This window comes from Musca domestica, unplaced genomic scaffold (assembly GCF_030504385.1).
Source record: "Musca domestica strain aabys unplaced genomic scaffold, Musca_domestica.polishedcontigs.V.1.1 2, whole genome shotgun sequence".
Classification (NCBI taxonomy): domain Eukaryota; kingdom Metazoa; phylum Arthropoda; class Insecta; order Diptera; family Muscidae; genus Musca; species Musca domestica.
The window spans coordinates 14,255,151-14,283,005 of NW_026712249.1; the positions used below are offsets into that span (position 1 = coordinate 14,255,151).

The window sequence follows — 27,855 nt, forward strand, 5'->3', positions numbered from 1 at the left end:
TCAGTGCTAGGTTAGGTGGGAAAATGGACAATATCGGTCCACTCCATCAAGTACCTCCCTCACAAGGGTCAAAATTTTGATATTCATGAAGCTCATAAAACATTCCATTCTCAATATTCCATTCAGATGACTCAATATTTCCATCAACACAAGACACCTGTATATACATTTCACTTCTATAAAGGGGATGAGAATAATGGACCTCGAAGGATTGAGATTCCAAATTGGATGATCCTGTCCTTGAGAATGAGGATAAGAACAATGGACCTCCAAGGATTGAGATTCCAAATTGGATGATACTTTCCTTCCCTGATGTCGCTCTGATCGCGAAAATTTGGAATACTCTACAGCTCCTGCTCCGTGAGAATGAGGATAAGAACAATGGACCTCCAAGGATTGAGATTCCAAATTGGATGATACTTTCCTTCCCTGATGTCGCCCTGATCGCGAAAATTTGGAATACTCTACAACTCCTGCTCCATTTATAGGAGTGTATCTAATCTTGCGTTTTTCGTAGATAACTTTCTTTCATCTCGGACCTGTCAGTGCAGAAGAACAGACCGACGTTAATTGTTTCGATTAAGACAATTTTGACAATTTTATATGGATCGGTACCAGCCGATATCCGGTATTTAAAAGTCCAACATTTTAGCAGTGTAATCAAGCAACAATAATAACTGTACAGTTATTGTATTTTTTAAAATATTGCAGAACGGGAACATTCAGACATATTTCAAATATTTTTCATTTCCTGTTAGAGAACGTGCACCGCAACTAGCAAAAGTGAATTTTTTTATCAAAAAATATTAATGTCAAAACGTAGCCATTTCAACCACCTATGTAGGTGGAATAGGTTACATTTAATGTCTTTCACTTGCTCATTATTTTTTTATTCATCTGCCATTTGCTCGTTTTTTTTTTCTGGGGAATTGTCCAGTGAATTTTTTTACTGAGAGAGTAGAGAAGTTAGTTTTATTCTCTTACAAGAAAACTGTAAACACTCCGCAATAAAGTGCCCTGCAGACGGTAAAAATGCATGACATCAAATCGTGTACGCGTGCTTGAAGCTTTCAGCGCACACGGTTCATGCTGGAAACAACCGGTAAACTTCCAACAATTCAAAAAAAAAATGTTCTCATTATCCGACAACTGTATGCAGCCATTCCCTTTGAAAAAAGTCGCAAATGAGAATATGCATGATGCCTCCACTGAACACATGTCAAAATCGAGCGACATGCATGAGAAAAATCAAAAAGTTGTGATTTTACTTCATGCATCGTAGGTGTGTCGCATACATACATATTTTCACAAACACACAAAATTGCATGTCATTCATTTGGACCATCTACAAGGCAGTTAAAACGAAATAAAACTCGCGAAAATATAAAAAATTGTATTTTATTAAAAAATAAGAAGGAAAATGAGCCATAAAAGGATGAATTAACTTGCTTTGCTCTCTCTCACTCTCTTTGCTCTCAAAAAAAAAAAAAAAAAACGATTAAGCTCCTGAGTTTCAAAATAAAAATATTTTTAAATTGGAAAGGAAGAAGAGTTGCAAATGATTGTCCGATTGTCCGATGATTGTCTCAGCAAAAGAGCTGTAACAGTTTCTCTCTTGTTTTTTTTTTTTTTCTTATGTTGAAGTGTGATGTAGATTTTGCAATGCAACTCTTAACAATTTTTGTAGACTTCACTGTTTTTGGAGTAGATTGCTCGTTTCCTTTATCCTCTTGAAGAGTTATGTACGAGCATGTGTTTGCACCTATTCTCATTTGATGCTCTGATTCGTAATCTCATTTAGATGAATTGAGAATATGAAAGTTTAGTTTATCGGTCGGTTGTTGACATGGACGGACGTGTTTTGTGGAACGCGGATGTTTAACAAATTAAAAAAGAAAAAACTGTAATTATAACAAATAAATACATATCGTTCTTGGTGACTTCTTGTGAATTAAAAAATAAAATGTTGAAAATGATGATCGTTAACAGAAACAGAAATTTCAAGTGAATGTTTTGTAAATTGCCTTTTTTTATAAAAAATGCATCAAAGTGTTTGGGTAATTCAACAATTTCTCACACACAGCAAGGTAACATGAAATTTATTTGTCTTAAGTCAAATCTAAGCACGTTTTTGTATTGTTAACTTGTGGCCGTTTCATAATTTTAATATCCATTTTCTTGTTTTAACACAAAAGACGCAACTTTGTTTCATTTTGGCGGGAATTTACCGATGTATAGAAATGAAAAGTATATACATATGTGTGCTTGTATTATTAAGTTTGTTCGCTGGTGTGTGCTGTCACATTACGGAATATGTGCATCTCTGTCTCACAAAGCTTTGCGAAATAAAAAGGAAACGTTGTATAGCAAACAATACATGTGTGGAATACATGCACACAGGAGAAGTATAGGTGCAGAGGAAGTACAGGTTACTAAGTAAATTTTACCGGAAAAGCCGCCGTACATACATATTTTCAAAGATTTTCCCACATGGTAGAAAATAGTAGAACTTTGTTTTGTTTGAATTTTGTTGAACCAAAAATAAAGGCAAAAATTATTTCATTTTCATTAACACACTTTTTTGAAGTTTGGCAACGTTTACCTACCTTTCTCGACGATGTTCCAATATGTGCGATCTCTCAAACTTAAGAGTTTTGCATTCGCAAAGCATCTATCCTTACAATTTTACCTTAATGTGATGTTGTGGTCCATTTGAATATGTTTGTATTGCATTAAAAAAATAGGAGAGGAGAGAAAAGTCAAACATTTTAAATGTCTCTTTGTTTGTCCGCATTAAAGAAAAGTGTCATGTAGATATTGCAATTGAACTTTTGGTATTTGTTGTTGGCATCACTGTTTTTATCCTTCTTTATCCTCTTGTATGTAAATCAGCGCTGCTCAAGAAAAAATATCTCTTTCCAGTCAAATTTATCTTTGATTATTTAAATCAAGAATTAAACAGTGTTAAGTCATTATTTATAAAAATATTTTTTATCCATTTGCTTTATAAATTATTTTGGCAAACATTCATATTTAAAAATGATTAAATGGAATCGTTAAAAAATTAAGAAAAACAGAATTTTAATTTTCTCTTAAATTATCTCTTTTTTCGCTTCATGTTCTAGAACACGGGAAAGAGATATATTTCTTGAGCAGTGCTGATTTTAGTTATCGGCAACTCTGCTCAAGGAAAAAAATATCTTTTTCCAGTCAAAATTCTCTTTGCTTATTTAAATCAAGAACAAAACAGTGTTAAGACATTATTTATACAATTTTTTTTATCCATTTGCTTTATAAATTATTTTGTCAAACATTCATGTTTAAAAACAATTAAATGAAACTGTGAAATATAAAGAAAAACAGAATTTTAATTTTCTCTTAAATTATCTCTTTTTTTGGCTCATGTTCAGGGCTGCTCTGAATAAAAATATTTTTAAATTGCTTGCGCAAAACAGATAACCGTTGAATTTAAAACAGCACTGCTCAAGAAAAATATCTCTTACCAGCCAAATTTCTCTTTGCTTATTTAAATCACGAACAAATCGGTGTTAAGTCATTATTTATACAAATATTTGTTATCCATTTGCACTAAAAATTATTTTGGGAAACATTCATGTTTAAAAACAATTAAATGGAATCGTAAAATATAAAGAAAACAGAATTTTAATTTTCTTTTAAATTATCTCTCTCTTTTTGCAGCTCATGTTCTAGAACACGGTTTTTAAAAGGAAGAAGAGTTGCAAATGATTGTCCGGCCAGAATTTGCAAACTCTCAGCAAAAGAGCTGTAAAAGTTTTTCTCTTGAATCGCTCTCTTTTGCAGATTTTTTTCTTACATTGAAGTGTGATATAGATTTTGCAATGCAACTTTTAACAATTTGTGTAGACTTCACTGTTTTTGGAGTAGATTGCTCATTTCCTTTATCCTCTTGAAGAGTTATGTGCGTACATGTGTTTGCACATATTCTCATTTGATGCTCTGATTTGAAATCTCATTTAGAAGAATTGAGAATTTAAAAGTTTAGTTTATCGGTCGGTTGTTGAAATGGACGGACGTGTTTTGTCGAACGCGGATGTTTAACAAATCAAAAGTGAAAAAAAATGAAACAAAAAAACTGGCGACTTCTAGTGAATTAAAAAGAAAATTATTTGGACTGATTATCATAAATACTAACAGAAATTTCAAGTGAGTGTTTTGTAAATTGCATTTTTTATAATAAATGCATCAAAAAGTTTGGCAAATCCAAAAAATTTTCACACACAGTAAGGTAACATGAAACTTATTTGTCTTAAGTCAAATCTATGCATGTTTATGTATTGTTAACTTGTGGCCATTTCATAATTTTCATTTCCATTTTCTTGTTTTAACACAAAAGACGCAAATTTGTTTCGTTTTGGCGGGAATTTACCGATGTATAGGAATGAAGTGTAAAGTGTATATGTGTGCTTGTGTTATGAAGTTTGTTCGTTGGTGTGTGCTACCACTCAATGAAAAAGGTGCATCTCTGTCTCACAAAGATTTGCAAAATAAAAGAGGAAACGTTGCATAGCAAACAATACATGTGTGGAATACATGCATACAGGAGAAGTATAGGTGCAGAGAAAGTACAGGTCACTAAGTAAATTTTACCGGAAAAGCCGCCGTACATATATATTTTCGAAGATTTTTCCCTCATGGTAGAAGATCGTAGAACTTTGTTTTTTTTTTTTTGTTAATTGGGTTGAACCAACATTTAAGGCAAATTTTATTCGTCTTTTGAAGTATGGGAACATCTTCCTGCTCTTTCTTGACGTTGTTGCCATATGAGTGCTCTCTTAAACATAATACAGAGAGATTTGCACTCGTAGATCAGACACGGCTATCCTTAAAAGTGTACCATAATGTGGCATGGTGGCCCATATGAACATGTTTGTATGTATCGACCTCATCCATTGCATTAAAAAATAGGAGAGGAGAGAAAAGTCTAAAACTTTATATTTCTCTTTGTTTGTCCGTTATTGAAGAAGAGTGTCATGTAGATATTGCAATGCAACTTTTGGTATTTGTTGTTGGCATTACTGTTTTTAAATGTTTTTATGTAAATATTCTCATTTATTACTCTGATTTAAAATCTCATTAGAAGATTTGAGAACAAAAAAACGAAACATTAGTTATCGGTCGGGTGTTAAAATGGACGGACGTGTTTTGCCGAACTGGTGTTTAAAACAAGAAATAAGTGCAAATACTTCCTGGTGACTTTTAGTGAATTTAAAAGTAAAATGTTTAAACTTAAATATTAAATCTTCGCAAAAAATGCAAGTGAGTGCTTTCATGTTACATTTTTGGTATTGTGTTAAAATAGGTTGATAATAGGTATATGGAAATTTGAACAAATTCTCATGCACAGAAAAATTAAAATAAAGTTTATTTAAATTAAAATAAAATTTATTTAGAAATCTTAGAAATAAAATGTAAAGTGTATATGTGTTCGTGTGTTAAGAAGTTTGTTCGTTGGTGTGTGCTTTCAACCAACGAAATACGTGCATCTCTGTCTCACAAAGCTCAGCAAAATAAAAAAGGAAATGTTCACATAACAAAAAATACAAGTGTGGTCTACTTGGATACAAGAGAAAAATCGCAATTTTTTTAGCTTTTGTGTGATGATTAATTTCAACGAGTGGTTTTATCGTCAATGAGTGGTAAGTCGATTTTATGCCTTTATGCCTTCGCTTAGTTATTAAAATATGTAAAAAGTGTTATGAAATTTCAAACTGTAAGAGTAAATATTTAAGAGCTTGTTTTTGCATGTCAACGGAAAATTAACGCGAAAAACACCAAATTTTAATTTTTTTTGGGTGTGAAGAAAAATCAAAATTCTAAAAACGCACATGGAGTCTTTTAAATTTTGACTTCATTTTGAAAAAAAAATCCAAAAATTAAAAAAAACACATATAATTGGTGGTTCTTTCCCTTCACTTTCATATAAACATATGTATATAAACATTTTCGACACACATTAAAAATAAAATAAGAAAAAAGGTAATTTTGGTATAACCCCCATACAACGGTACCTCCCGATATTCGGTGTTTTGATGATTTTTGCCATTTTTCCACGAATTTATCTAAAAAATTGTGCTTGAAGTTCTTATTGGGTCCTCGCTCCGGTGGCAGAACATTGAATATCTGGCACATGTATTCTCTCTCGATTCTTATTTGCCATTGATTTGGCAGGGCGAGAGAGTCTATTACCACTACTAATGCATATATTATGAGCAAGGCTGATCTATGATCCATGTTTTCCTATGGCGCACATGAAACGATAACCAGCGATATTTGGTATTTTGATAATCCTAGTCACATATACCCACGAAATTTTTTCAAATTTAGTATTTAAGAAGATTTGGTAGATGGCAATCCTAGAAGTATACAATTGTCGATAGCCTTTCCCGTTTTGGTATGGCCTCCATAGAATAGCCTCACCCAATCTATGGTTTTTTGAAAAGTTTAACAGCATTATCCAAACGGTCTTACTGGTATTTGTAGAACACTTTTGAACTCAGATAATTTTATATAATTTTTTTTTTTAGCCAATGGCGGAGGGTATTAAAAGTTCAGCCCGGTCGAACTTAATGTTTTTTTTACATGTTGGGGTCCCCGACGAATATTTCGAGGTGTTGCAAATGGAATAACAAATGACAAATTTACCCTTTATTATATGTTGGAGGTTGGCAGGCGCATTCAAATACCTGAATTTGGACCTGACTTTTCTTTGGCCCAGATATGCCATTTCTAATGTCAAATATCCCAAGCGTAATATCTTTCTTCGTGTGACTAGACGGTTATATAGAAATATTTAAACAACGCTCGAATTAATCCTGACTATCTTTCTCTCATTTATTTATTTTTGTTTATTAATGGAATTAATTCTTTAATACTGATATTTTATATTTGATTCTTAGCTTTTTAATTGTGTGCAAATAATCAGTGCTATTTTTTACAACTATAAGGTTCACGATTTTTACAACAATATTCTCGTCCCGCAGCTAAATTGGTGTTGACCCAAACATCTTGACAGTTTTTGGTGAATAAATATGCGCGCTGTTTGTGTATATCATGATCTAAGGCAGCACAAAGGATATTGGCCGAATTCGGCAGGTGGCGGGCAATCTAAACAGAGAAAATATTAAAAAAATATTTTGGTTAATATTTTATGCTCTTTAATATTGAGTTGGATTTTTATTTCCTGTTTTATGAACGTTTTTTTTTTTTTTTTCAAAAATTTGAACGCGACTAGCGACAATTTGTTTCGCTTTTGTTAAGGATCGGATTCATTTTAAATACAAGTTTCTGTGTTCTTATTACCACCCTGCTTTCTTACCTGTTCCAGACATTTAGTTTGACACTGCCTCTGTCCGATTCCATTACAGGGAAATGTACGATCCAATAAGTTCGATATAACTGCTTCGCCACGCGGAGGATCTGTGGAGCCTTTGGTAAACTGGGAATTTAGAAAAATACCACAGGTGCATGGAACAAGTTCGGTTGAATTTGTCAAACGATTACTGCTTAAGCGAGATTTCTTTGGTAATTTTACCGACATTTTTGTGGGTAAAGTTGTAGATTTTAGAATTCTTTCCTCTTCGGCCGTGGTTAGAGACAGCTTTGAATCTGTAGAGGATTCAAAACTCTCTTCGGAAGCTAATTCGGTGGTACTGTCATTTGTGTCCTCTGTGGATAAAGGGTTAGCTGTGGATTTTTCATTTAGACCCAGCGGTTTCTTTAGGGATTTATCTTCAGACAAAATTGTATTTTTGTAGGGTATTTTTGTGATGACTGCATCCGCCACTGCTAGATACATGACGATAAAAAACAATATGGATTTCCATGTTGAGTTTGGTGTTGTTGATGATTTAAGCTGGGCTAAAAATTGGAAAGGTCTTTAGATTCTTATTTCAAGTCAGTTCTTTGGTGTATTTCACTTACCCATTTCCAAACGTAGACTGTATTCTTCGGCACATTTTTCGCATGCTTTTATTTCCATCAAGACTAATTAGTTGGACGCCACCACTCATCACATCATGTCTAGAGTTCTTTCAAAGAAAAAAAATGCTGATGCCAAATAGTTTTTACTATGATTTTTTTCGCTTTGTAAACAAATTTTAGGCGTCGTAATTTTCTACAAGAGCGCAATGTAATATGACCGCATGTTTAATCTTGAAGTTGAGGTTCAAGTTTACATTCAAATAATTAAACGTTGATGAACTTCTCTGGCCATTGTGGCGAGTTTTTTTTTTTTCGGACCCAATGTAGTCATCTCTGTGAGAAAAACTTTTGGAATGTGAGATCCCAATAATAAATATAGTAGATCTAATTTTTAAATAGACTCACCCAGGCATATTTGATCTAGTTCTGTTGTATTGGGGTATCGGGATATATATTCTCAACATATAACTATTTATTAAAATACAGGCATCTTCGCAATAGATTGATGAATAAACTCACATTTTATGAGGGCTGTAAATGAAAACTAGTTGAAAAGCAGCTAAGTTCGGCTGAGCCGAACTTTTAATACCATTTGGACTACCAAATGGAAGGAACTTGACATTTTTCAAAAAAAAAAAAAAAAAAAAATCCGATAACTACCACATTAATGAAAACCGTTGTATGGGTACTATACAGGTCCTGCTCACGAACTTCCAATACGAAATTTAACGCAATTCCTTTGAATAATGTCGTTAAAATCATCAAAATACCAAATATCGGGGGGTACCGTTATTTGGGGGCTATACGAAGGCGTGGACCTGCACAGACAATTCTCTGTCATAGGCTGTAGTATCCATTACGAACTTCAAATACTAAATTTGAAAATTTCCCTGTGAATAATGGCTAAGCTCATCAAAATCCCGAATATCGAGAGGTACCGTTATATGAGGGCAATACGACGACCTGCACAGACATATGCTGTAATATCCATTGCAGACTTCAAATACCGTATTTGAAACAATTCCGGTTAATATTGTTGCGAAAATCATCAAATATGGGGACTATATGAAGACGTGGACCTGTCATAGGCTATAAAATCCATTACGAAATCCAAATACTAAATTTCAAACAATTCCGGTGAATAATCCCGCAAAAATCCTGGAAATACCGAATATCTTGGGGTATCGTTATATGGGTGCTATATTAAATTTCGGACAATTCCATTGAAAAATGTGGCTAAAATCAGCAAAATACCGCATATATCGTGGACCTATATAGACAATTCTTTTCCGGGGTAAAGTTCTCACAGAGACTTCCTTGTGTAGAATTTTGGGGGGGGGGTATCGTGTACCGATGTAGCCCATCTTTGAACTTAACCTGCCTGCAGACAAAAGACAGACCGGTGGGGGAGGTCAAGACTGTTCTTCGTGCAAAATTCCAATATTCTAGCTTCACTCGTTTAGTCTCGGTCAGTGAGTTATTTCACTACTATTCTACGAATGGTCTTAAACCCAGACATCTGGATAACCTGGTTCGTTCCCAAAGAAAAAACACTTTCCGGGAATCGGGGTTCAAATTACCTACCTTTGAAGAAAAATTAAAAAAATGCGAGAGTTTACCAAAGTAGAATTAGGACGCTCTTTGCAGCTTATTTTTGACTCCTCCTGTAGATTTTTTCTGAAATTTTGAAAAATTCATTATTTTACCTCTCTTTCCTATTAGTCATGCTCTCGCGTTCCTTTAAAATTATATTCTTAACAGCCAATCACTTCTTATCACTTAATCCCATAATTAAAAGTAAAAGCAACACCATATCTTTGATTTTATTACTTTGTGAATAAAAACTCATTCATTTATTAATTTTATTTATTAAATTGAAGTCACACACACATCGATTGTATAATTGGAAATAATATTTATTTGTGTTTTTGTTTTTTGTTTTTCTTTATATAACATATAAACTTGCAAACAGAAATGCACTGCTTCATTCAATACCAATTATATTCTATTTCAGTCAGTCAGGCAAACCTACTGCACTGTCGCATTCTACCATTTTTGTGGTTGTTGTTGCAAATTAAAAAGAATTCTATAGAAAAAATAAAATAATTACAAAAAACTTTTGTTTTATTTATTTTTGACTTCTTTTTCCTTTGACTACAACAGGTCTACTCTTAATGTAACCACGCTTGCGTTTTGAGTTCTTACGCGACACAAAGTTTGTCGGCGAGACAAGACGATCGTCAGCCTTAAGGGCGGGTCGGTTAAATTCATGGGGTTTCTTGACGCGATATATGCGTACCAGCCAATGTTCGCTGGTATATGCCTCCTCTAAGTAGGTTAAATCGAAATCTTTATTGCCAATGACAGCATTGCGGGTTCTATCGTACCCAGCCGGTCCTCTGTAGTCTAATTTTAGTTCACCAAAACGATAATAGCTCAGCTTGTACATCAAACAATTGAGCAGAGCGGGAGCACCTTCACTATCCACACGGAATTCACCACGATCTGTGAAGTAATCACTTTCCTTGATATCCTTGGGATGTTCACCCTCGGCAATACGTACCATCCACAGGAATTTGTTGATATCATCACCCGAATAGCCAATGACACCGCCAAAGATTACTAAAACGTAATCCACATCCAGAGATGTCATAATTTCATATGCATTCTCTTCGGTGGAGGACATGGCCTTACCCACCAAGGCTATGTGACTGTTGTTCCAAGTATTATTGTCCACCAGAGTAGTTCGATTTGCCATGCCGGCTATTTGATAACCATAATCCCACCAGGACATGATGCGGGCATCGTCAGCGGTGTTCTGCGACAACCAATAGTAAGCTTCACGGAAATCATCTAAAATGTTGCGGGAACCATCCTGGCTGTTGTGGAAGGCCAAAACGATAGAGGGACTGGAATAGGCATTGCTGGTTACCCAGGTACAATGAACGGCAAACATCATTAGAATCATCAGTATGGCCAAGATCACAATGCTGCGAAGATTGGAGCCCACACCATTGGTACCTTCTTGCTGTTGGGGATCATGCTTTACACGGTGCTTCAGTTTACCAGCCTTGTCGTAAAGTAATTTCTTCTCCGCAGGACTTTCATCATTCTCTTCGCTGTTCGACACGGCGGCTGCTGCTGCAGGACAGCTATTATCTTCTCTCAAATAAACATCCAAGAGTCCCGAGAAGGCAACACCGGCCAACATACAAACCACAGGAGTGAGGGTCAACATGAGACGTACCATGACACCGGCAAAGTATACCGCACTAATGGCATACAGCACCACAAATACTCGCTCATCATTGATTTTCTTGACGCAATACCACACACCCACCGGGAAGGCACACACCAAAATGTGTAGATCGAAGAAGAATGAGAACCAGGTGGTGGGTTGATGTTCCGAGACCGAGGCAATAATTGGAATGTGGATTTTAGCATAGCCAGTATCCCACAAGGAGTAGAAACGACCACTCCATGGAGCAATGACACCCATGACAGTCAGGGTCACCACACCGAGGAATACCACAGCAGCTGCACACAGGCCACCAACAATAAACAGCCTCTTGAATTCACTCTTCGACAGCACCGATTGTAAATGTTTCAAAGCAGCCACAGCCATCAGCAACAGGAATACACCCAAGGCAGCCATATGCTCACTGGTGCGAATGGGTTGGAAACCCACAAATGGTATCTGCATAGATAAGATCAATCCCAAGATATAGAAGGTGCTGTAACTTGTCAACAAACGCAACGAGTACCGGCCCATTATCAGCAACACAAACACATGCAGAGGGATCAAGTTGATGATGAACACATAGCCACCCCAGGCGGATACCATGTAGAAATATGACAAGGCAGCTCCGGCAGACCAAAACACTGAACCTGTCTTCACAGCTCTCACCCACAAGAAATAGGTGAATTGTAGGGCAAAGATGGCAATGCCTTCGTTATCATATGAACCGGCCACCGAGCGACTGATATAGCCCGGCACAATGGCAATAAAACTGGCAGCAAATAGACCAGCACCCGACGACCACAACTCTTTGGTTAGCAAATACGTGGAAATAGCTGTTAGGCCACTGAAAACGGGGGCCAGAAATACACAAATATCACGTATGTGCACTGGAATGTTCAAGGCATGCAGCAGGTAGTGGATGCTGCCCGATGTTATCATCAGGCCGGGATAAACGGTGCCGCCCACAATGCGACCCAGCGGATACCACGCTCTCTCATCGAACCAATTCAGGAATTTGTAGAAACCATGTTGCACCATATAGGCTGTGGCCCGGTAATTGAACCATGGATCGAATTCATGAATAATCGACTCGAACCGGATTACAGCAAAGAGACGCGAGGAAAAGCCGGCTAACCAGGCAATCAATAGGACCGCAAAGGTTATCAAACTGCTGTAACCGGCAGTTCTATTGAAGATTTTCGACGCAGGACGATTCATGTCGCTCCGCCAGTTGACCACGACGAAGAAAAAACTATATCACTTTCAGGTCTTGACTACTAATTATCGATTAGAATCTTGCCTGTTTACTACAATGACACGTAATTCTTTCTTCTTCTTCTCCACGGGGCTGTATGTGTTGGTCTCGTTTGATTGATTCGCTGTGGAAAAAACTTTTATCGAGTTGAGCCGGCAAACAAAAATCAGTGAGTTATCAATTCACTGTGAATGTTACTCGATTGTTTGACGTGGTAAACTTTCACCAATGTTGATTTGGGATATTATGTAGATGGCGCTCAAGTATGTGTTGTGGTGATGTAAACATAATATAAAAACAATGTAATCAAAGGAAATAAAAAGCAAATGTAAGTGTGGGATGGAAAATAATTAAACTGAAATGCACATAGATAGTAAAATCGGCAGCACATATTTATAAAAAAATACCGTCTAATAAAATCTTTAGCACAGTGGAAGCCGTAATTTAATATGTGAATAAACTGCTGAACTGAACTAGACTAGAATGAAACCATGGTAGAAGAATACAGGTAGTCGCATCGACACAGCTGCTGGGACAATGAACTGTCAAACCGATTTTGGAATTGAAAATGATAAATGAAAAATTATTAATTAAAAAATTATTGAAATTTGTAAAAATTGTTGAAAAATGAATATCATAACAACCTCCGATTTGCGTCCTATAAGAAAACATATAAAATCTAAATATTTTTGAAAAACTTTTTTAAATTGTTTGGCGTATCAATGTAGTTCGTTTGTGAACTGTGCAATTCTAATAGTTCTGCTTACTTTTCATTCTATTTGAGCCATTCTTATTTATATCATTTTATTTGCATTCACATTGGCTATTCTTCTTTGTAACAATTGGAACTTTTGGATTCTGTTTTATATTTAAAACAAGTAAAAAAGCTGTAAGTTAGGCCGAGCCGAAGTTGGAATACCCTCCACCATTTGGTAAAAAATTTGGCAATATGAAAAAAAAAATAATAAATAAAAATAAAAAAATCCGTTAAAAATTCTGTTAAAATCTTAAAATATCGAATGCAGCCGTATACTAGAGTCTTTACGACGACGTGGACCTGCATAGGCAACTTTGTCGTAAGCTATTACAATATTCAAATGCGAAACTTTGAAGAAAATCTGTTTATAATGTACCTAAAAGCATCAAAATACCGAATATATGGAGGAACCATGGGGTTTAAAAAACGTTGACCTGTTTCTGGCATAGGCTGTAGTATCCATTACGAACTTCAAATGCGAAATTTGAAAAAAAATCGGTAAATAATGTCGCTAAAATCATCAAAATACCGAGTACCGGGAAGCACTGCTGTATGGGGGCTATACGAACATGTTGACCTGCACAAACAAAATAAGCTGTAGTATTCATTACGGACTTCAAATACGAAAAAAAAAACAGTTCCAGTAAATAATGTCGCTAAAATCATCAAAATACCGCATATCGGGAGGTACCGTTATATGAGGGCCATACGAAGACGTGGACCTACATGGTCCATTTTCTGTCTTATACTGTAGCATCCATTACGAACTTCAAATACCAATTTTGAAATAATTCCGTTAAATAATGTCGCTAAAATCATCAAAATATCGCATATCGGGAGGTACCATTTTATGGGGGCTATTCGAAGACGGCCCATGGCCCATTTTCTGTCTTATGCTGTAGTATCTATTACGAACTTCAAATACCAAATTTGAAATAGTTCCGTTAAATAATGTCTCTAAAATCATCAAAATACGGAATATCGGGAGGTACATGGGGTCTATACGAAGACGTCGACCTACATGGCCCAATTTCAATATCAAAAGTCCTGCAGACATAATACACATTTGAGTAAATTTTTATCAACTTACTTTATTTCGTTCGGAAGCAAGAGTGATTTCACAGACGGATAGAGGGACGGACTTTGCTAGATCGACATAGAATTTTATGCTTTGTGGGGCCTAAAATGTATATTTCGCAGTGTTACAAACGTAATGACAAACTTAATATACCCTCCATACCATGGTAGAAGAATATAGGTAGACACATGGTACAATGATATCAAGGTAGGGCTATGATACCATATGATTTCAATTTTTTTATTTTCTTGGCTTAATATGTCATCTTTATTTGTTTATGTATGTGTTTTCTTTTCAATAACAAAAAAATTGTTCAGAAAACATTCAAATTCGGATGTTTTCAAAATGTTTATTTCATCGTATGCTTCGACAAAATCTAGAGTTTTTGTAGCGAAATAAACCTTTAGAGATATATAGAACCTGGTTTTGAAAAGAAGTGTTGACCTTTTATTCAGTTTTCGCGGTTTTCAACTATTTATTCAAAATAAATGCAACAAGTTGTTTGATTTTGTTATTGATTTGATACTATTTCTGACAATACAAGCCAAACAGGTAGACCTCTATACTTGCAATTTTTTCAAAGTTGACCTACCTTCTCTTCATTGTACCATGGGTAGACACATCAACACAGCTGCTGGGACAATGAACTGTCAAACTAAATTTGGAATTGAAAATGTTGAATGAAAAATTATTTAAATTTGTAAAAATTGTTAAAAAAAACACAATAAACAAAAAAACATTTAAAAATTTTTGATGCTCCAAAGCGTTAATGCATCTACCTGTATTCTTCTGCCATTCTCCATACCGGAGGGTATAATAATTCATATTATTAAGTAAGTAGTATTCTAAAGTCGGATTTACATTAAAATTCCTTACCAGCCATTAAGCTTCTTCTTTAATTTTAAAAGTCTTCACAAAACAAATCACCAACTCTCACAGTAAATGTAAACCTAGTATCACCTGCTACCTCCACAATTTACTCAACACGGTCACCTTATGTTTACGCCTTGTTGACAACATATTTACCGGTCATTATCAATACCCTTTATCTCTGCTCAATAAAAGTTAAACAAAAAAATCACTTGATTAGTAAATCTATCGGTGAGATAAAACCAAAATATTCTTACCATTCGATCCAGTAACAAAGTAGGTTAACAACAGGGAAAATGGTGCGAGTGGAACATGCCAAAGGTTTTGATGGCTTCGAAAAATCCGTCGAAGAACTGAGCAAATGTGGCAAAAAATTATTTGTCTATTTCACCGGTGAGAAGGATGAAAATGGTGTCAGCTGGTGTCCCGATTGCAATGTGGGTAGGTACAGTTTGTAATTTATAACAAATTCAATTTATAAGAATAATAACAAATTATATTATAATTCTATTAGCTGGACCCAAAGTTGAGGCTGCCGTCAAAGAATTTGCCGATGATGATTCTGTTTTCCTAACTGTCGACGTGGGCAATAGACCTTTGTGAGTAAAATAACTAATCTTCTGTGATTCAATTAATAATATTTATATAATTTTAAATTTTTTTTAGTTGGAAAGACATGAAAAATCCCTTCCGTGAAGATGCCCGCCTCAAGTTGATGGTTATTCCCACACTGATTCGCTGGCAAACGGTCATACGTCTGGAGGGTGACCAATGTGAAAAGCCCGATCTATTAGAAATGTTCTTTACTGAAGACTAAAGCTATTTGAGCTGTTTTATATGATGTTTTTAAATTATGGCCTGGATTTCTGTACATAACCCGATAAAATTAAGTTTATAATGTTTTGTAATAAAGCAGGAATGATGTGAAAATTATTGAAGATATATCAAGCTGGATCGGACGGAAAGCATTACCGAGATTCCAAAGGCTATCCATAATTTGTATAGCTTTTAATTTCTTTCTATAATTTTTAATAAATTAATGCTACGTTAGGTTATTTATTGTGGATTAAAAATTGTCTGTGCAGGTGCAAGTCTTCGTATAGCCCCCATATAACGGTACCTCCCGATATTCGGTATTTTGATGATTTTAGTGACATTATTCACCGGAATTCTTTCAAATTTGGTATTTGATGTTCGTAATGAATACTAAAGCCTAAAACAGAAAATTGTCTGTACAGGTCGACGTCTTCGTATAGTCCCCATATTACGGTACCTCCCGATATTCGATATTTTGATGATTTTAGAGACATTATTCACCGGTATTTTTTCAAATTTGGTATTTGAAGTTCGAAATGGATATTACAACACAAGAGAGAAAATTGTCTGTGTAGATCCACGTCTTCGTATAGCCCCCATATAGTGTCACCTCCCGATATTCGGTATTTTGATGATTTTAGCGACGTTATTCGCCGGAATTCTTTCAAATTTGGTATTTGAAGTTCGTAATGGATGCTACAGCCTATGACAGGGGATTGTCTGTTCAGGTCCAAGTCTTCGTATAGCCCCCATATAGCGGTACCTCCCGATATTCGGTATTTTGATGATTTTAGCGACATTATTCACGTAACTTTTTTATTCAAGTTTCCCATTTGAATATTGTGATGGCTTATGACAAAAGTTACCTATGCAGGTCCACGTCGTCGTATGAAACCTCATATGAGGACTATATTCGGTACTTTTAAGATTTTAACAAAATTTTTAAAGGATTTTATTTTTTTGATAATTGCCAAATTCGTTCCAAATGGGTATTCAAAGTTCGGCCCGGCCAAACTTACAGTTTTTTTTATATTATTTATATTATTATATTTTAAAATTTCAGTCGAGCTAATAAACATGTGTTGCTAAAGAATACTGTTCTCAAGGACTACTTGAGATATTAAAGATGGATCTTTCACAATGTTTTCTTTAAGGACCTGGGGTTTTAAGAATTGACAATCAATGATTAGCAGTCATTTAATAATGTAATCCATCTACAATCTTGTTATGTCCAGTCGAGTTATTGACATTGGAAGAGTTGAGCTATTGAATGGGAGCTTTTGAACGAAATTTAAAAAAAATTAAAAGTTCTTTGAAAAATCCACGATTATAAAATAAATTCTGTATTAAAATTGTTTAAAAACGAAAAATATATAATGTTTTTGACATACCGAAAGTAAAAAAAAATATATTTTCTTTTATGAGGAATTTAAAACAGAAGTTGGATAAAAATCGTTATAAAATAAAAAAAATCTTTATTAAAATCCGCTATAAGTTATCTTTGAACAATTTCTTTATAAATATTTTTTAAAAAATTCTGTACAAAAAACAGGTGTATAACTAAAAATTTGCGAATATAGAAATATTTTTAGTAAAACTTATTTATAACAGAAAAATTATTTACAAAAATTAGGAGAATTCTTTATAAAATTTCATGACTTTATAAAAAAACTGTTATAACAGTTTATCCAGAACTAAAGGAAATGGCTTTTAAAATATTTTTGTAAAAAATATTTATAAAAGGAAAATTCTTTAAAAATATTTTTGAAAAAAATTATTTTTATTTTTTTTTTTTGAATTTTTTGTTTTATACAAAAATCTTTAAAAATATTTTTCTTTATAAAAAATTATCCAGAAAAGAACAATGTTTCATAAAAATTGATGATTATAGAAAAAATTGTTATAATAATAATTTTTAAATGAAAAATTCCTTTTCAACAATTAAAGAAAAATAATTAAATAATTTAAAAATTTTTATTATTTATAAATTCTTTAAGAGATATTTTCAACATTTTTTTTATAATTTTACAAAAAAATTATAAAATAACATTTTTTATAAAAATCCATGATTATTGAAAAAAAGTTTTAAAGTTTTTTATAATAAAAAAAAATGTTTAAAGTAAAAAATACTTTAATATTATTTTTGTTAACGATTTTATTTTTTTTAAACAACAATAAAGGGATTAAGCCTGACCATTTTGCAACAACAAAATATTTTTTTATTAAGATCCACGATTAGAGAAACCTAACAAAAATCCACTATTAAAAAAACTAATAAAAATACACGAATAAAAATTTTTTTCTAAAAATTCACGATTAAATTCATGATTTTTATGAAAATTCACGATTAAAAAATCTAATAAAAATTCATGAACAATTTTTTTCTAACAATTCACGTTTACTTTGAATACTATCCACCATTTAGAACGAAATCTGTTAAAATCTTAAAAATACCAAATGTTGCTGTTATATTAGGGACTATACAACGATATGGACCTGCACAGGTAACTTTTGTCATAAGCCATTAGAATATTCAAACTAAAAAAAATCGATGAATAATGTAGCTAAAACAATAAAAAAACCGAATATCGGGAGAATTTTATGGATTTTGTGGATTTCTGATAAAATTTCCCCCATGACATGACTGCCACAACTCTAACAAAAATTCAATTTTTCAATTTCATAATAGAACTAAGGACAGAAGCTCTATTCGCCCATTACGAAATGTCCATAACAAAGATTTGATCACAAAATTCCCATGAGATCCATGAGAGATATATGAGATATTTTATAAATCTCCTATTGGAAGTTTGTTGATGCATTACAAAATATCTTTAAAATTTTTTCGAAATCCACGATTGGTCCACCACAAAATTCCAATGAAAAATCCACGATTGAAATTTAGTTGGTCCACAATATTTGAAGCTCGATTAAATTCCAAAACTGCCAAAAAATCCCTATCCCTACTTCGGGATTGCAGATATTTCGGTTCATTAAAAAAAACACATGAAGATCTATGACATGGGATGTAATTTAAAAATCACCGATTCGATTTAGCTACTCCAGGGGTTGTCCTTCACAAAATTCCGATAAAAATTCAATTTTAGCTTAGTTCGTGTTAGGAGCTCTGATTGTGCATCACAAAAATTCAACAAAATGTATTCGGTTGGAGTTTCGTTGATCCGCTGAAATGGCCCTGAAAAGCCCTTAGCTTCCACTGAAAAGCCCTAACTCCCCCCCTTAAAATTAATTTTTATCTTATTGCATTTTGTGTTTGCGGCGTGTATAGCTTTGCCTCTCTTACAAAATACTTTTTTTATTAAAAAAATCTAATTATTTTTAAAATTCATCCATGTTTGTCTCACCCTTTCCGCTCTTAGACAAAATCCACCCATTGTGCAATGAAGATAACTCACTAGTGGCCGATAAGAGAGAAGCTACATATTTACACATAAACTTGACGTATAAATTTACAATACAAACAAAAAAACGAAGGGTTGAGATAAAGGGATGATGCGACAATTTAAACGATTTTGGGTTTCATTACCGTTTACTTTTGACACATACTGGCCCTTTTGGGTACACACAGCCACGCGCACACACACACATACATGGCACACATGTGTTGTCTTTGTAGAAACGACGGAAGTACATTTTTGGCAGTCGATAATTTCCGCAATAATTCTTCTCGATTTTGTTCTACATTTGTTTTGTTTACATTTCTCGTTGCTCTTACACAACACACACACAGTGGTGAGTACAGAGAGACATTACTTTCACCCACTCTCTCCTTTGCTCTTACAAATGATGTTCTCTGTGCCTGTGTGTTTTTTGGAGCAAACTCACTCAAATCACTACCTTCGTATAATTGAGTGCAACTCGTCTGTGCTCGGCAGCAGCGTCGCCGCAGCAGTAGCAGCAGCAGCGGTCCTTCTAATCAGAATAAACAAATCGAATGCCAACGAGAGCCAATGGACAATTTAGCGTACTTTCGAACGTCGGGGTAGAAAGACCAAATGCCGTGTGCGTTTTTTTGCGGCGCAAACAAAAAGAAAACACTAAAGAAAAATCGCGCGTGAGTGAGTGTGTGGGAGTGAAAAATGTAAAGAGGAAGAAAAAGCAATGGATAACGTTTAACACAAGTGTTTTAAATTGAAGTAATATTTTTGTTACAAAAAAAGAAGGGAAAGAAATAAAAAACAACAACAAAATATCAAATAGCTTTGCAGATGCGAATGCAAAAAAATAAATGTAGGTGAAATAAGTACCCAGCTATTGCTTAACTACTGTTATTATTTAAATGTTATTGTTACAACAATAACACCAATTGAAATACAAAAGGTGTATCAACAGCCGTGCCAGCCGTTGAAACACAAAAGTATCCCTGTTTTGTATGAATCCAACAAAAGTGGGGGGGATGAAACAAACAATCGTGTCACAGATGACATAGAAAAGGGTAACTGTTGCGTCTGTAGTAGTTGCCATGATTTGATGATGGAAACACAAGTCCAAGTGCAATTTTTCAAAAAAAAAAAAAAAAAAAAAAAAAAAAAAAAAATGAATAATTAAAAAATAAAAAAAATGAAAAATAAATAAATAATAATAAAATAAAAAAATAATAAAAATTATATTTTAGAGGGGAAAACTAAAATAAAAAAATTATATTTTTTTAACTTAAATACCCAAGCACATATAGTGCTATGGATGCAATTTCAATACAATTGAATAAAATTAAATATAAAATACAGAAAAAAAAAAAAATACAGTTACATTAAATGCAAAAATTATATATTTTTCAATTAAATTTCCAAATGCAATAGAAAAAATATTAAAAATATTCCGAATTTTATTCAATTCCCAAATGAAGTGCCAGAAAATAATTGAATATATATATAATATATGCTGCAATATTTTTTGTTATTATCTTTCTTATCAAACAAGTTTATTGTGTTCATCAAAAAGTGATAAACAACATCTTCAACATTCGCAGAATTTTGGATACCTCTCTTCGATACAGTTTCATTGTGCAAACGCTTGGATAATTTGAAATGGATGCTAATTAAATTTATTTAATATTGAAATACAATAATAAATTCAAAACAAATTGTCATTTGTGGTAGCAAAAAAAAAAAAAAAAAAAAAAAAAAAAAACAAAAAACAAAAACAGAAAAAACAAATGCAAATGTGGGGCAATTACCACCATACCTGTTGATATGAATGAAATTAATTCTCAGAAACCCAAATTAAAAAAAAAAAAAAAAAAAAAAAAGCAAAATATTAAATTGTAGCAAATTCGTTTTGAAAAAATGTGGCTTATTTGAAATCTTAGAAGATCCCAGGAAAAAAAAAAAAAAAAAAAAAAACTGGATAATTAAAAATTTGAAATTTGAAGAAATTCGAAATCATAGAAGATTTCAGCAAAAATACTCATTACAACTCAGCAAACCATTATTTCATCAACGGCATGTCGCACAAAAAAAGTTATTTTCGGGCCACTTAAAGCCGATAATTAATAACTTAATTACATTTATTATTATTTATTATTATTTAGTGACGAAAATCCATGAATAAATGCTTGCTAAAATTATGGGTTCGCAACCCGATTTGTAATGAGTATTTTTCCTGGGATCTTCTAAGATTTCGAATTTCTTCAAATTTCAAAATTTTAATTAGCTAGATTTTTTTTTTGCTGGGATATTCTAAGATTTAAAATAAGCGACATTTTTCATTTGCAATGAGTATTTTTACTAGGATGCCCAATATCGAAAAGAGAAATGCGAACCTGTAGTTATTTTTATGATTTCAGCAAATTTTTCAATGGAATTGTCTTAAAATCCACACAAGGGGTTCCTTTTGAGTACCTTAACCCCCAGAAGAGAATTGTCTAAATAGGTCCACGTTTTAGTCTAGCGCTCATATTACGGTACCCTCAGATATTCGGTATTTTCATGATTTTTGCGACGTTATTCACCGGAATTGTTTCAACTTTCGTATAAAAAGTTCGTAACCTTTACTACACCCCATGACATAAATTACTTATGCAGGACCACGTCTTGATATAGCCCTCATATAACGGTTTTAACTTAACTGGCATTTTTCGACGGATTTTATTTATTTATTTTTTTAATCTTTCAAGATCCTTCAAAATGTTGGAGGATATTAAAAGTTCGGCCCGGCAGAACTTAGCTGCTGTTTTACTTGTTTTAAAATGCAAAGGAACATCTGTAGCTTAGCAAAGGCTTTCAGATTTTTAATTTTTTCCTAATTTGTGTTTTTTTATTTTGGAGTACGGATCCGGATATTTTATTCAAGTTTCGGAGATTTGCAAAATACTTTTTTTTTTTTAAAAATTCAAAAAGTACAAGAAATCGGGTCTATTGGAGGGTGAAAAGGAAATATATATCAAATATCCTACTGGAACTCTAGTTTTATACCCTCAGCCATATGGCTAGGGAGGGCATGTGATACGACCAAAACATGTCTCATGGAAATAACGATTTTAGACCCTAGGACTTTTTAGATCAAATCCGTTTCATGACATTTGGAATCGATCTAGCGATGTCCGTCCGTCCGTCTGTCTTTCTGGCTGGCTGGTTATTGTGCACGATAACTCTCGAAGGGAGTATCCGATTTGGTCCAAACTTCGTACATCGTAATATTATTGTCAAACTTAGATCGAGTTCGGAGATGGACAATATCGGTCAACTTCTTCTGGTACCTTCCCCACAAAAGGCCAATATTTTCACAGAAAATAAATATCCATATTGAGCAAGAAAGGATCATCCAATTTGTTCAGATTTTGTAAAACACAACATTTTTATCAGTGCTATGACAAGTGAGAAAATGGAAAATATTGATCCACTCTATCATGTACCTCCCCCACAAAAGGTTGAAATTTTTCATTTGTGCTAGAAAAAAATATTTTGCTGCACAGACAGAAAAAGGAAGATCCGATTTTGCTCCAACTTTGCAAATCCTAATGTTTGCATCAGTGCTAGGTCAGGTACAAAACTGGACAATATAGGTTCACTCCATCAAGTACCTCCCCCTTTATTGGACAGCCATGACAAACATAATCTGATTTTTTTAAATAATTTTGAAATTGGATAGGAAATTGAGGTCAGTTCGCTCAAAAAATGCAAAGGAACATCTTTAGCTTAACAAAGGCTTTTAGATTTTCACTTTTTTTTTCCTAATTTGTGAATTATTTTTTTATTCTTGGGGGACGGATCCAGATATTTTATTCAAGTTTGGTAAATTTGGCAAAATACTTATTTTTGTAAAAAAAAATCAAAAAGCGTAAGAAAACGCGTCCATTATTTCCTTCACCTTGAAAAGGAGGGTATATTAACCTTGTCATTCCATTTGTAACATCCCATAATATTCGTCGTAGACCCCATAAAGTATATTGAAACAATTTGTATTGTGTCTAGGGTGGTTGGTATTGAAAATGAAATATATCGGTCAAAGTTTTGATATAGCCGCCATAAAACAGGACCTTCCGATATTCGGTATTTTGATGATTTTTGTCATCTTTTTTCAATGATTTGTCTAAAAATTGGTATTTGTAGTTCGCAATAGGTTCTAGATCCGGTGGCGGAACTTAGTATATATAGGTCTACGTTTTGGTACACCCCCCATATAACGGTACCTCCCGATATTCGGTATTTTGATAATTTTTGAAACATGTTTTCTTGGATTTGTCTAAGAAATGGAAGCTATATCCAAATCTGAAAATTTGTGGGAATGTATTTAATATCTTGTTCCGAACACCGTTATTTCAATGCGACACTTTTTGCCCACATCAAACGATGTGTAGCCATCTGGCTCCGGACTCTGTTCAAAATAATGCCTTTTCTAACATTCTTATCAAGAAATCGATTTACCCAAATATATTAAAAGTCAATTTTCAAAATAGTAATCAATCTTCCTCCAAAACAAAAATTAGTACAAACAAATCTTCAGTGTCAAGTTAACGTTTTAGTTTCACAATTAAATTGTTTGTGGTACGCGCAAACACATACACACACACTCACATTTTTGGGGCTTTTATTGGCGATAAGCGTACAGATAAACCCATCGTTAATCAACTGAAACTATTCAATAGGCATTTAACGCGATTTCTGTGGCGCACTGTCAACATGCCTGATAACTCGATTAAAAACAGTGACAGCTGGAGATGTTATTTGACAATTTCAACTGATTATCTAAATGTCTAGTAAAAACTATTGTGTACAGGGGGAATAATTCTGTTATTATTAAAATTATAACACTGTGCGATAAAATTAAGTTGTTTTTCCTTAATTACAACAAAAAATGTTAAAATTGTGCATCGGCGTTTTGAAAGTTTACATCGCACTCTAACCGAAGAAGAGAGGGCAAGTTTCCCCTTTTTCAAATTTTGTGGAATTTTTCGGATTAAGATTCCTTGTATTCGGAAATATTACCGATAACAAAATGAGGATTATGGTTAAATAAAACTCCGGGATAGTTACAAGTCAAAATATTCTACAAAATTATTATTAGTCAAAAATTGGGTTCCAGAATTGTAATGGCTTATGATAAATGTTACCTATGCAGGTCCATGTTGGTTTATAGACCCTAATATAACAGCTACAGTCGGTATTTTTAAGATTTTAACAGAATTTTTAACGAATTGTATTGTTTTTGAGAATTGCCAAATTCGTTCCAAATGGTGGAGAGTATTCAAAGATCTGCCCAGCCGAACTTACAGCTTTTTTTATTTGTTTCAAATATATTTTGATTTTTTTTATTTGATAACAAAAACATATTTTTTAGCCAATTATTATTTTATAAAAATTAAAATCGAATTCATTATCAATTTTATTGATTTAACAAAATCGGATTTGTATAAAATTAGCCGCTGTATTTTTTGTCATTTTGTTTTGTGCCGAATTTTTGTGATCGAACAGATTTTTTATTATTATTTGGCCACTGCTTAGCATTTATTTCGTTCTATTTCATAATTTATTGACTGATTTTGATATTCGTGCATGAAGCACATATATAAATAATTTGTTTAGCACGACAAAGGTTATATAAACTTGAACATTGTCACTACCAAAAAAAAAAAAATTAAAGAAAATTCACGTAGGCGTTTGTTCTATATTTTCTCTCATAATTAGTAATATTTTAATAATTTATGGGATTCTGAAAAAGAATTCATAATTCACGCATCATATTTTTTAATCAATATGTGTTTTTGATACTCGCCACCATCACAAAATGGTACGTCAGAATTAAAAAGTACATAATCGATATAGAATTTTACGATAATCTATTTCTATATGAATATCTAGATAAATAACTGACAGAGAGACCACGCCCTGACGGAACGGCTGAAGAATGTTGACATTTTGCTCTATTCCTGGTGCGTAGGCGTGTGACAAAGCTGGCTTTGTTTGGTATGTCACTGATGGAGTGCAGGTTAGATGTACCAAAGGGTTTTTGGAAATTCAAATTTAATGGCTATGAAAAGTTCTGAAATGGTACTAAACTTCTAGAATGGTACCATGTGGTATTGTGTGAACGGGTAGATCTAAAAACAAGTAAAAAAACATTAAGTTCGGCCGGACCAAACTTTTAATACCCTCCACCCTAGGGTAAAAGAACATTAGAAGAAATGTGGCAAAAAACATTAAAATGCCGAATATCGGGAGGTACCGTAATATAGGGGCTACACCAACACGTGCACCTATAATTACAATGTTTCGCCACACGAACTAGGACCCATTATGACCCACAAATACCAACTTTTACACAAATCAGTGAAAAAATGTGGCATAAATCATAAAAATACCGAATATCGGGAGGTACCGTTATATGGGGACTATACCAGAACGTGGACCTATACATGCAATGTTTTGCCACACGCTCAGGGACCCGTTGTGACCTACAAATACCAATTTTCAGACAAATCCGTGAAAAAATGTGGCATAAATCATCAAAATACCGAATATCGTTAGGTACCGTTATATGGGGGCTATACCAAAACGTGGACCTATACATGCAATGTTTTGCCACACGCTCAGGGACCCGTCATGACCTACAAATACCAATTTTCAGATAAATCCGTGAAAAAATGTGGCATAAATCATCAAAATACCGAATATCGGGAGGTACCGTTATATGGGGACTATACCAGAACGTGGACCGATATATCTCATTTTCAATACCAACCATCCTAGGGACAATACACACACTTGTGCCAAATTTCAAAGGTCTACGTAAAATAATGTGGGCTCTATCGTGATTTCAACAGACAGATAGACAGACGGACATCGCTAAATCGTCTTAGAATTTTATGCTGATTATGAATATATATACTTTATGGGGTCTACGACGAATATTTAGAGGTGTTACAAACGGAATGACAAAGTTAATATACCCTCCTACCCATGGTGGAGGGTATAAAAAATTTGGTACAAGAATCAAGGCTGGGAAGTAAGTTCGATATATGAAGTACTAACTAGTACTACATTGAGAACAGTTTAGTTTAGGTTAAACGGATGAAGATGAATGAGATTTTGATAAAGAATTTGATTAATGATGGAGAATTTTAAAATTATGTATTGGTATCCCGGTGGATGGTAGGTTTGTGATAAAGGGGTGATTTGGGAAATCTGTCCTACAAGTACACGAAAAGTACTAAATAGTACCATATTTGGTACAATTTTGTATTCAGTGAACAGAAATCTGACATTTGGTATTGGAGTCCCTTTTTATGTGTAGCCCAGACATATGGAGGTGGTTTCGGAAATGAGTACTATAATTGTAGGAAAAGTACTAAATGGTACTTTATTTGGTATTTGGTGAAGGGATAGAGGCAAAATTCTGAATTTCGATATTTAGATTACTAATGCTTTTTCTGTTTGAGATTTGGCAGTGGTTTGAATATGCGTCCTATATTTGTACGAAAAGTACTAAATAGTATAAAATTTGGTATTAGGTGCATGGATAGAGGCAAAATTTTAAAATTTGATATTTGGATATTTGGATACAGATACCATGTATTTTAGATTTGGCGGTGATGTGGTATTGGGACTTATGTCTGTACGAAAAGTACTAAATGGTACCAAATTTGGTATTGGGTGAAAGGATAGGGCTGGAATCATCAAATTTGATATTGATGTTTCTGTTCGTATCTCGAATTGCGATATGGAGTTGGTTTTGGAAATGCGTGCTATAATTGTTTTAAAAGTACTAAATAGTACTAAATTTGGTATTGGGTAAAGGGATAGGGCTGAAATCCTGAAATTGGGTATGGTGTTACTGATGGTGACTGTGGTTGAGAGAACGAGGTGCTTTTGGAAATGCGAAAAGTGCAAAATGTCACAAAATGTGTCTCGTTGGGTATCGGAATGGACATGGATTTTTGAAATTCGGAGTATGAAAGTTTAGTACGATGTACGAAGTTTTGATTTATAATTTCTTTAAAATGAACAAATTGTGCATTTTGAGTACTAACAAGTAAAAATACAATAAGTTCGGCTGGAGCGAAATTTTCAAAAAATAAATAAAATCCGTTAAAAATGTTGTTAAAATCTTAAAAATTCCGAATATAGCCGTTATATTGGGGTCTATACGAAAGCGTGGACCTGCATAAGCAACTTTTGTCATAAGCCATTATAATATTCAAATACGAAACTTGAAAAAAATCCGGTGAATAATATAGCTAAAATCATCAAAATACCGAATATAGGGAGGTACCGTTATATCGGGGCTATACGAAGACCTGGACCAGTATAGACAACTTTCTGTCACAGGCTGTAGTACCTAAACTTCAAATACGAAATTTTAAACGATTTCGGTTAATAATGTCACTAAAATAATCAAAATACCGAATGAAGCGAGGT

At 33.7% G+C, this 27,855-nt stretch overlaps 3 protein-coding genes across 4 annotated transcripts; 1 reads left to right on the forward strand and 2 right to left on the reverse strand.

The window, feature by feature from the left end:
• Window positions 1–6,919: 6,919 nt before the first annotated feature.
• LOC131802187 (follicle cell protein 3C-1-like) lies at window positions 6,920–7,892 on the reverse strand. The gene is made up of 2 exons (XM_059121787.1): window positions 7,358–7,892; window positions 6,920–7,146 (listed from the first exon to the last, which is right to left on the reverse strand). The coding sequence occupies exons 1-2, from the start codon at window positions 7,835–7,837 to the stop codon at window positions 6,967–6,969; spliced, it is 660 nt and encodes a 219-aa protein (XP_058977770.1). The 5' UTR covers window positions 7,838–7,892; the 3' UTR covers window positions 6,920–6,966.
• Window positions 7,893–9,778: 1,886 nt separating this feature from the next.
• LOC101900710 (dolichyl-diphosphooligosaccharide--protein glycosyltransferase subunit STT3B) lies at window positions 9,779–12,589 on the reverse strand. The gene has a single exon (XM_005178308.4). It carries the CDS (start codon window positions 12,419–12,421, stop codon window positions 10,091–10,093), a length of 2,331 nt encoding a protein of 776 aa, XP_005178365.1. The 5' UTR covers window positions 12,422–12,589; the 3' UTR covers window positions 9,779–10,090.
• Window positions 12,590–15,268: 2,679 nt separating this feature from the next.
• LOC101901132 (thioredoxin domain-containing protein 17-like) lies at window positions 15,269–16,150 on the forward strand. 2 transcript variants are annotated; one of them, XM_059121477.1, is made up of 4 exons: window positions 15,269–15,394; window positions 15,455–15,604; window positions 15,678–15,762; window positions 15,830–16,150. In XM_059121477.1, exons 2-4 carry the CDS (start codon window positions 15,460–15,462, stop codon window positions 15,978–15,980), a joined length of 381 nt encoding a protein of 126 aa, XP_058977460.1. In that variant the 5' UTR covers window positions 15,269–15,394; window positions 15,455–15,459; the 3' UTR covers window positions 15,981–16,150. The 2 variants fall into 2 exon arrangements, with proteins under 2 accessions (XP_058977460.1, XP_005178368.1); XM_005178311.4 differs by having other exon boundaries at window positions 15,289–15,604.
• The last annotated feature ends 11,705 nt before the right edge of the window (window positions 16,151–27,855 follow it).

Coding starts and splice junctions, on each gene's coding strand:
- LOC131802187 (XM_059121787.1), bottom strand. CDS start 7,837: ATGTATCTAGCAGTGGCGGATGCAGTCATCACAAAAATACCCTACAAA. Junction 7,147..7,357: donor AAACTAAATGTCTGGAACAG/GTAAGAAAGCAG, acceptor TTCTCTGTTTAG/ATTGCCCGCCACCTGCCGAA.
- LOC101900710 (XM_005178308.4), bottom strand. CDS start 12,421: ATGAATCGTCCTGCGTCGAAAATCTTCAATAGAACTGCCGGTTACAGC.
- LOC101901132 (XM_059121477.1), top strand. CDS start 15,460: ATGGTGCGAGTGGAACATGCCAAAGGTTTTGATGGCTTCGAAAAATCC. Junction 15,605..15,677: donor GTGTCCCGATTGCAATGTGG/GTAGGTACAGTT, acceptor TAATTCTATTAG/CTGGACCCAAAGTTGAGGCT. Junction 15,763..15,829: donor GACGTGGGCAATAGACCTTT/GTGAGTAAAATA, acceptor AATTTTTTTTAG/TTGGAAAGACATGAAAAATC.